Source organism: Rattus norvegicus, chromosome X (genome assembly GCF_021556685.1).
Source record: "Rattus norvegicus strain SHRSP/BbbUtx chromosome X, alternate assembly SHRSP_T2T, whole genome shotgun sequence".
Taxonomy (NCBI): Eukaryota; Metazoa; Chordata; class Mammalia; order Rodentia; family Muridae; genus Rattus; species Rattus norvegicus.
Window position 1 is genome coordinate 58,735,819 of NC_141554.1, and position 10,517 is coordinate 58,746,335.

Below are 10,517 nucleotides of genomic sequence, written 5' to 3' on the forward strand. Positions count from 1 at the left end.
CAAAAAGTTGTTTAAAAATGTTTCTGTCCAAATGCCACAAAGTCCTACTTATTTGATTGGGAGGGAAATCACATTTCATTCTCATGCATAATGATGGCTTCTCCTAGAATCTTCCATTGCATGGGCAGATGCTAGATATACTTACAATAAACATCTTCAGCACAAAATCTGAAGACTTCCCAAGACTGGATGTTTAATGTCTACTCAGAGCACAAGCCTTGAAAAAAATGACTCATTGTGACTGAATTTCTCATGCATTCTTTAATGTCAAAAACAAATGGAAGTGTACATTTATACGTTCAAAAACAGTAATTTAAGTAAACAAACCAACAAATGACCAAATAATATTGGCTATTCTCAAATATTTTTCTACAGATTTTTCTATCTCTGAGATTTTCCCTGAATAAATGTTATGTTCTAATTTGTATTTTGAATTAATACAAAGTTTGAACATTCAGCTTGATAAACAGACATTAGGCACAGTCTACAAAAGTTATCAATATGCATTCTAATTCCAAGCTAATATTTTGCTAAAAGTCCCTAAAACTTTATCAACAACTTTTTTTTTGCAAAAAGATGAACAGACCCTCTTCAGTCACATAGTGGAGGCTACCTTATATTTCACTAGTGAGTAGGATTGCTCAACTAGGACTTAGAATGTCCCTTGGCTTTGCCCTTAGTGCCAGGCTTGGCTGCGGCTTCAGCTTCAGCTTTTTCTTCCTCTTCAATCAAAGCCTGTTCACAACGAAATGAGTAAGAACTGGGCATGGTTTCACTGACCTTACCTAAAAAGTCCATCACCTTTCTCTTGCTGGATTCAGCATAGGCTTTTGAACCCCACAGGAACTGATAGGACGGAGGGTCACTATCAGGAACCTCACGGTATTCTAGGTACTCTTCCTGCACTAGATCTTCAGTGATGAGCTTCCTGGTGTTCCCAAAGATGATGTGTGGGACCCCATCATAGACTCCTAACATATTCAGGAAGTGCCAGACCTCCTTCTCTGGGGCACAGTAGTTGTTTAAGTAGATCACACTTAGGAGGGGGATCAGAATGCCCCTAGTAGGAACACCCAGCTCACTGCTCTCACTTCCATCATCCTGGAATTCTAGCTTACTGACAAGAATGTAGGTTTGACCATGGGGCTGGACTTCTTTCACCTCAAGACCAAACACCACATCTAATCGATGGGCGGCTTTCTTGAGGATATCAGGGAACTGCTCCTTGAACCTTTTGTTGATAACTTTCAGCATTTCTCCCCTCCTTGCAGGCTGCTTAATTTTGTACTTGCAGAGCATGTACTCTACCAGCATTCCTATCTTCCTTGATAGAAGATCAATCTGTTTGCTTCCAGAGAGTGGGAAACTACAAGAACTACCATTTTTCTCTTCTCGGCCCTTTGAACCTTTACCAGACCTTTTGCGGGTCATGCCTATACCAGCAGAGGTGGTAAGTGCCTTGCTCTGAGGGAAGCCAGCAGTAGAGGTGCTTGCAAAAGCATCTCCAGAATCATGATCAGAGCAGGAGGATGACTCTCCTTTCTCTGCTGCCTTGGCTTGAGTATCCTTGAGCCCCCGGGCCTCTTCCTGGACCTGGCGACGTTTCTCACGAGCACGGGCCTTACTCTTCTTTCCTCTGGGCATGATGGCTGTGGTCAGGAATAGAAAGCAGTAGTTTGGGTAAACGAGCAGGTGATCTCGTGACCTTGATCAGTAAAATAATACATCATAAGCACTTTTGGTAATGCCAAGCATCTTGATTTTCCCTAACATTTCTTTCCCACATTTTGAGATCATTGCTGTGAGAATATACAGGGCTTCTGTTCTGACTAACTGCTATTAAATCTGACTCACAGAGGTATCTAAATACTATTAGTTCTTTTCATAGTCTACTCTCCTGGCCCTATGAAAAGCTTGAGAGAGCTCAGTCTACTCAAATAGCCCAGTAAAGAGTGCTAAGAATTTTTGTAACACTCTATCTCAGACTCTCTGGGGTCTTCAATGCTACTTGAGGTTGCTTTTTTAAGCACAGAACTATTGCTTTCCTTTTTACCAGACCCGATATTATCAGACAAAGAATTTTACCTCTGGACTGAATGAAATACATGGTGATGGGCAGGGATGGTAGCTCAATCCATAATGACCTTTCCTTGCAAACAATGACTTAAGTTTAAAACCTATAATCCATGTTTAAAAAGCAAAGCAAAATGTGATGGCTTGCACTTATAATATCAGTGTTAGGGAGGGGAAGGAAGGATCCCCGGGGCTCAGCAACCAGGAAAGCTAGTCTACTTGCCAGAGGCAGGCCATGAAGAGAATACCATCTCCATCAAAACATAGATAGCTCCTGAGCAAAAGTAACTTAATTTGTCATCTGGTTTCCATAAGCATGAACTCATGCACTGGGATACACAGATACACACACACACACACACACACACACACACACACACACACACACTCTCTCTCTCTCTCTCTCTCTCTCTCTCTCTCTCTCTCTCTCTCTCTCTCTCTCTCAGACAAAACAGATTTCTTCTCCAGCACAAACATGGGGCAGTGGGGAATGCTGAAAGTGGGAACAGTGACTAGCTTGTCAGGCCTACACGTCCCGGTCCTACTAAAGGGCCTGGGCTTTAAGTGACCTCATTATTTCTGGAAGTGATCCCCCATGTTCATCTATTTTCACAGAAATTAGCAACTTCAGACCAAGGGTATGGTGGGCCTGTATTGGGCCTAAGCTGTCCCTTCTCAGAGAGCACTCTCAGAGGAGCAGACATGGCTCTCACATCACCAGCTCCTCATTCACGAGCACTTTAAATGTCCATGCTATGAGCTAGGTTTCAGTTTGCATTCAATCAGGACATTAGCATCCCACTCAAACATTCGTTGTCTGCATTCATTTACTAAGTTGTGAGAACTGTTGTCAAGTAGCACACATGGAACCTTGTACATTAATCACAAGCTCCTCCACTCCCCTAGCCCACTGCTCTATTTCCTCACTTCCTTTCCCTCCTCCTGGTCAATTTCCCACTATCCTCGGATTTCTAACAGTACATGACAGTTTTGGAGAGAGACTTTAACTCTTTCTTGTGTTTGCTTATATTTAATAATCTGTGATTTTACAACCCTGGGAATTCAACCTAGGCCTTCAGAAATGCTAAGGAAATACTATTACCCAGTTGCACAACCTGTTTCTCCCTCCCTTTCTGATTTTAAAAGTAGTTTGGGAGGATATAAAAGCTTCAGGATATGATTCCTTCTGAATTCCACTTGCTAATATATGGCTCACTCTGATTCCCAAGTGCTCGACTTGGCTACTCTAAGCCTCACAGCATTTTAAGGTTCCCACTGATTCACAAGCACTGGCCTTAGCTACTCTAAACCTCTAAGTATCTCACACTTATGGAATCCTCTCACTCCCATGTGCTGGGCATGGCTTCCCTAAGCTGCATAGTGCCTCTCACTTAAGGTTCCCTCTGAATTCCAAGTGCAGGACCAGGCTACTGTAAGTATCACAGTACATCCCCCTTATGGCTCTGTCTGAATCCCAAGTGCTGGGCAGGGCTACCCTAAGTCACATAGTATCTCCAGTTTATCCTATGACCAGGTGCTGAGCATGGCTACCTAAAATTATGCTTTATCCAACACCTACCTGCCTGAAATTACTGCATGAAACTTCATGCTACCTCCCTATGATGGCTCTGTGACACACAAGCGCTGAGCTTGGCTACCCTAAGCCTCTCCTTATCTCCCCTCCTATGCCTCCCAATAACTACCACATACTGGCCATGGTTACCCCAAACCTCATAGTACCTCTCTCTTAAGACTCCCTGAGACTCCCACATTATGGGCCTAGGACGCAAAGTACTCCAAGTTCCCTCTGATTCCCAAGTGTAAGGCATGGCTACCATAAAACTCCTGGTTTCTCCTACTTATCCCAACTCCCAAGGGTTTGGGATGGCTACTCTAAATTATCATTAGTCTGACCCACACTTGCTGGCCATGGCTACTCTAAGTCTCCCAGTACCTCCCTCTTATGGTACACTCTGACTGCAACATGCTGGAACTGGGTAACCTAAAAGTGATGTTCCCTTCCTCTTATATCTCCCACCGAATGCCACATGCTGGACATTGCCATCTTAAATCTTGTGGTATCTCCTGATTATTCCCCGACTTTGAAGGTCTGGGCTTAGCTACTTGAAATTACCATTCCTTGGACCCCCCCACCTTCTGGACATGGCTATGTTAAATCTCATAGTACCATCCTCTGACACCCACTTACTACGTTTGGCTAAATTAGTCTCATATTTTCTCTCTCTCTTGGTTCCCATGACTCCCGAGTACTAGAGATGACTATTCTTAGTCTTCTGGCTTCTCTTGCTTATCCTGTGACTCCCAAGGGCTTGCAATGCCTATTTGAAATTATCATTCATCTGACCCCCACCTGCTGTGCATGGCTACTCTAACCTGATGGTACCTTCCTGTTATGGCTCCCTCTGACTCCCACATGCTGGAGATGGTTACCCTAAAGGTCATGGTTCCTTCCTCTTATATCTCCCTCCAAATGCCATGCACAAGACCTCACTATCTTAAGCCTCACAGTATTTCCATCTAAAGGTTCCCTCTGACTCGCAAGTGTTATGGCTACAGTAATTCTCATTGTACCTCGGATTTATCCTCTGACTCCAAAGTGCTGAACATGACCATTTGAAATTATGCTTTCTCAGAGCCCTACCTGACAGGCATTGCTGCCCTAAACCTCATTCTGCCTTCCCTCTTCTGGCTCTCTCTGACACCCATGGGATGAGTATGGCTAGTGGAAGTTACACTTCCTCGAACCCCTTTTCTAATTTAAGTTAGTCTCTCCCTCTTATGGATCTCTCTGTCTCCCTAAGTCTCATGGTAACTGTCTATCCTGATTCCCAAGGGCTGGGCATAGCTACTCAATGTTATGCTTCCTTGAACACCTACCTGCTGGGCATGGCTATGCTAAATCTCATTACACCTCCCCCTGACTCCTACTTGCTGGGCTTAGTTAATTTAAGTCTCATAGCTTCTCCCTCTTAAGGTCAGGTTCCCTCTGACTTCCAAGTGCTAGTGATGGCTACTCTAAGGCTCCTGGTATCTCCTGCTTATGTGCTGACTCCTAAGGGCTGGCAATGGCTACTTGAAATTATCATTATTCTGACCCCTACCTGTTGGGCTTGCCTAAACTATACCTCCTAGTACCTCCTCCTTATGGTTCCTTCTGACTGTCACATGCTGGTCCTGGCTACCCTACATGTCATTGTCATTGTCTTTTATCTCTTTCTGAAACCTACTTGCTCAGCTTGGATAAAATAAGTCAGTCTCTCCCTCTTATGGTTCCCTCTGACTCCCAAGCACTAGGGAGAGCTACCCTAAGTCTCATGGTATCTCCATTTTATCCTTTGACAGCCATTAGCTGGGCCTGGCTACTCAAAGTAATGTTTCTTTGGACCTGTTCCTGCTGGACACGACTATGCTAAATCTCGTTGTACCTCATTCTGAAGTTCATCTGCTTGGTTTGTTTAATTTAAGCCTTATAGTCTCTCCTTCTTAAGACTCCCTCTGACTCCCAAGTGCTAGGCATGTACCCATATCTCATAGTAACTTTATTTCATAGTAAGTCTAACTTATACTCTGACTCACAAAGGCTGGGTATGGCTACTCCATTAGGTTTCCTTTAACCTCTACCTGCCAGGCTTATCTACTCTAAACCTCCTGGAACCTATCTCTTACAGCTCTCTCCAAATCCCAAAATCTGCACATGACTACCCTAGATCTTATGGTACCTCCCCCTTATGTTTTCTTCTGACTCACACTGGGCATGCTTATCTTAAGTTTCATAGTACTTCCCACTTAAGTTTCCCCTGATTCCAAAGGCTCCCTCTTGACTCCCTGATACATGGCTATTCTAACTCTAATGGTATCTCCAGCTTATTCAGGTATGCCCTGACTACCAAGGACTGTGCCTGGATAGCTAAAATTATACTTCCTCCCACCTCTGCCTCCTGGGTTTGGCTAGGGTAAATCTCATGGTGACTTCTACTTGCTCAGCTGGGCGGATTTAGGTATTATAGTCCCTCCTTCTTAAGGATCCCTCTGAATCCCGAGTGAGTGCTAGGCATGTCTATGCTAAGTCTCTGAATCTACTGATTACCCTGACTTTCAAGGCATGGAAATGGCTACCCCCAAGTGACAGAGAAAAATCTAAGGCTCATGGTATCTCCTGCTTATCCTCTGACTACCAAGGGCTCGGCGTGGCTACTCAAAATTATCATTTTCTGACCCCCACTTGCTGTGCATGGCTACTCTAAAGCTCCTGGTACCTCCCTCTTATGCCTCCCTCTGACTCCCACATGCTGGAGCAGGCTACCCTAAATGTCATGGTCCCTTCCCTAAATGTCATTGTATCTCCCTCTGAATGACACTTTGCTAAGTGTGGCCATCTTAAGCCTCATTGTACCCTCCCTTTATGGTTCTCTCTCTCTCTTTCTCTTTCTCTCTCTCTCTCTCTCTCTCTCTCTCTCTCTCTCTCTCTCTCTCTCTCTCTCTCTCTCTCTCTCTCTCATGCCTAAGTGCTAGGCATGGCTTATGACATTTACAGCTTATCCTCTGACTCCCAAATGCTTGGCATAGCAACCTGAAATTAAGCTTCCTCGGACTCCTACCTGCTTGATACTGCTGCCCTAATCCTCATGTTACCTTTCTCTTATAGCTCTCTCTGAATCCCACTTGCTGGCATGGGTATCTTAAGTCTCACACTACTCCATCTTCTATCTTAAGATTTCCTCTGTCTTCCAAGTGCTAGGTATGGTTACCCTAAATATCATGGTATCTCCTGTTTATCCCGACTCCCAATAGCTTGGGGTGGGTCTGGAAATTTTCACTATTCATACTCCCACATACTCCCACCTGCTGGGTGCTACCCTAAGTTCTCCTGTTTATACCCTGTCTCCCAAGCACTCAGCATGGGTAACTGAAATTATGCTTTCTTGGATCCCTAACTGCTGGGGTAGGCTACCCCATACCTCCTGCTATATCCCTCCTATGGCTCCCTCTGAATTCCACCTGCTGGGCATAGCTATCTTAAGCCACACAGCACCTACCTCTTAAGGTTCCCTCCATCTCCCAAGTCCATAAATCTCATGCTATCACTTGCTCACCCCCTGACTCCCAAGGGCTGGGCATGGCTACTGGAAATTGTTATTTTTGTTACTCTGACCTCCATCTGCTGGGCACGATTACACTAAACTTCCTGGTACCTCCCGGTTATGGCTCCCTCTGCCACATGCTGGCCCTGGCTAACCTGAGTGTCATGGTCCCTTCCTCTTATATCTCCTTCTGAATCCCACTTGCTCAGTTTGGCTAATAATAAGTCACAGTCTCTCTTATGTTTTTTTCTGACTCCCAAGCACTAGGACAGCTACCCTATCCTTTAACTCCCCAGAGCTGGGCGTGGCTCCTCAAAGCAATGCTTCCTTGGACCCCCCAAACTGCTGGGCATGTCTATGCTAAATCTCATAGTAGCTCCCTCTGACTCCCACTTGCTAGGCATGGCTAATTTAAGTCTTATAGTTCCTCCCTCTTAAGGCTCCCTCTGACTTCCAAGAGCTAGCAGTGGCTACTCTAAATTAACATTCATCTGACCCATACCTGCTGTGCATGGCTACTCTGAACCTGCTGGTACTTTCCACTTATGGCTCCCTCTGATTCTCATATGCTGGACCTGGCTACCCTAAAAATCATGGGCCCTTCCTCTTATATCTCCCTCTGAATGCCACAGCTGGCATGGCTATCTTAAATCTAATAGCACCTCCTTCTTCAAGTTTCGTCTGACTCCCAAGTATTAGGCATGGCTACCCTAAGTCTCATGGCATCTCCAGTTTATCCTTGGGACTCCCAAGTGCTTGTTGCAGCAATCTGAAATTAAGCTTCCTCAGACCTCTACCTGCTGGACATGGCTTCCCTAAACCTCATGCTTCCCACCCCCCAACCCCACCCCTGCTTGTGGCATGGCTACACTAAGCCTTTCCTTATATACTAGCTTGTCTCCCTCTGACTCCCATGTGTTGGGCATGGGTACCCTGAACACCTTGGTACCTCCCTCTTAAGGGTCCCTGATTCCAACCAACTGGGCATGGCTACTGTAAATCTCATGGTACCTCCTCTTAAGGCTCTCTCTGATTACTGTGTGTTGGGCATGTCTATCTTAAGCCTCACCATGCCTCTCTCTTAAGGTTCCTCTGACTCCCAAATGTTAGGCATGAATAAGCCTCATTGTATCTCCTAATTATCCTCTGACTCCCGAGGGCTCACCAAGGCTACCTGAAATTATGCTTCCTCGAACCTCCACCTTCTGGGCCTGGCTACCTTAAATCTCCTGGTACTTCCTGACTGACTCTCAAGTGTTGGGAGTGGCTACCCTATATCTCTTGCTAACTTTCCCCTTCAGGTTCCTTTAGAATCTCACGGTCTGACAGCAGCTTTGAACCTTAGTGTACCTCCTTTTATGTATCCATTCTACTCCCATTCCCACAAGTTGGGCGTGACTACCCTAAACCTCCTGGTACCTCCGTTCTAAGGCTCCCTCTGACTTCCATGTCTTGAGAGTGGCTACCCTGAACCCCCTGATACCTACCTCTTACGGCTTTCTGACTCCGATGAACTGGGCATGGTTACCCGTAAATCTCATGGTACCTTCTCTTAAGGCTCCCTCCGACTCCCACCTCCTAGGCGCGGCTATCTTAAGCCTTATAGTACCTCCCTAAAGTTCTCTGACTCCCAAATTCTAGGCATGGTACCCTAAGCCTCATGCTATCTCCTACTTATCCTCTGACTCCAGGGCATAGCTCTCTGAAATTATGCTTCCGCGGACTTGCACACGCTGTGCGTGCTACTGCCATAAACTTCCTGGTACCTCCTTCTGACTCTCAAGTATTCGGTGTGGCTACCCTGAATCTGCTGGTACCTCCCTCTTCAGGCTCCCTCCACTTTGCGTGGTTACCCTAAACTTTCTGGTACCTCCCTGTTCAGTCTCCCTCTGAATCTCACTTGCTTTGCATAGCGGCTACACTAAACATCAGGGTAACTACCTCTTTGTATCCCTCCCGCGGAGCGTGGCTACTCTCAACCTCAGAGTACCTCCCTCTAAGTATCCTCCCACTCCCGCGGGCAGAGCATGGCTACCCTAAACCTCAGGGTACCTCCCTCTTCATATCCCTCCTACTACCACGGGCTGGGCGTGGCTACCCTAAACCTCAGGGTACCTCCCTCTTCATATCCCTCCTACTACCACGGGCTGGGCGTGGCTACCCTAAACCTCAGGGTACCTCCCTCTTCATATCCCTCCTACTACCACGGGCTGGGCGTGGCTACCCTAAACCTCAGGGTACCTCCCTCTTCATATCCCTCCTACTCCCACGGGCTGGGCGTGGCTACCCTAAACCTCAGGGTACCTCCCTCTTCATAGCCCTCCTACTCCCACGGGTTAGGCCTGGCTACCAAAGACCTCAAAGTATCAAGTCTTTCAAGTCTCCCCGAGACTTCCCACTACTCTTTGTTGGACTATGCAAATCCCGTGCCTTTTGGGGCTTTTTGGAGTTTTTCTCAGATGGAGATTGCAAAAGCCACCTCAGGCAATTAGAAAACAAAAGAGAATCTGCAGGGGTCGGTTCTCTCTTGCTACCCACATACATTTTAAGAATCAAAATCATATTTTGGATTTAGTGGCGAATGCTTTTACTCTCTGATTTACATCATTGATAAGAGTGGCTTTGAAAACACTTTGTAAAATTTACACTTTTTATTAAAACAAAACAAAACAACTCGCCATTTTATCAGTGATGAAATTCTTTGGTTGCACACTCTGCCGGGGCATTTTAGACTCCAGTGCCACTAAAGCTCAGTGTGGACTTGCATTTGTTTCAAAGTTCTCTTACCATTTAGAACCCAAAGGTTTGAGTTAACTGGCATCTAGGAAGCCACCATTTTAAGAATCACGGTTAGCTTCTAAGACCAGGGTTTCCATCTCCTTCCAGAAACACTCCATCCTGTAAGGGAGCCCATGCTTTTCCACGAAAAGCCTACTGAGCCATGGGTGAGAGCAAGTACGGCTCCTGTAGTTATTCTAGGGGTACTTACTCTTCAGTACACATTCAGGGTCCTTACCTTGGCCGCAGAAGTCTTTCGGTACTGGCCGGCAGCTGGTGGAGAGCAGCAAAAACAGCACGCTTCTGTGGCACCCGCACTAAGACCCAGTTCCTCCCCTCCTCACAGGAAGCAAGAGTAAACCACATCCTGTCAGAGGTGGGCTCTGATGATTGACAGCATGGCCACATTGCTATGGCCCTCCACTCCTGTAGAGGCAGTATGCCAGGGTGTGATTTCCTCACTATACTTCCGAAGACACCCAGCCTTCCCCAACTCTAACACTTTCCTCACTCTATTGCACACAGAGAATGCCTGAGCCTCTGAGGCACCCTCTGTAATTCATG

The 10,517-nt window shown here is 46.0% G+C and overlaps 1 protein-coding gene across 1 annotated transcript; it reads right to left on the reverse strand.

Annotated features, from left to right (window-relative positions):
- Positions 1-255: 255 nt before the first annotated feature.
- Mageb1l1 (MAGE family member B1-like 1) lies at positions 256-10,307 on the reverse strand. The gene is made up of 2 exons (NM_001408866.1): positions 10,192-10,307; positions 256-1,649 (listed from the first exon to the last, which is right to left on the reverse strand). The coding sequence occupies exon 2, from the start codon at positions 1,642-1,644 to the stop codon at positions 646-648; it is 999 nt and encodes a 332-aa protein (NP_001395795.1). The 5' UTR covers positions 1,645-1,649; positions 10,192-10,307; the 3' UTR covers positions 256-645.
- Between the last annotated feature and the right edge of the window lie 210 nt (positions 10,308-10,517).

Coding starts and splice junctions, on each gene's coding strand:
- Mageb1l1 (NM_001408866.1), bottom strand. CDS start 1,644: ATGCCCAGAGGAAAGAAGAGTAAGGCCCGTGCTCGTGAGAAACGTCGC.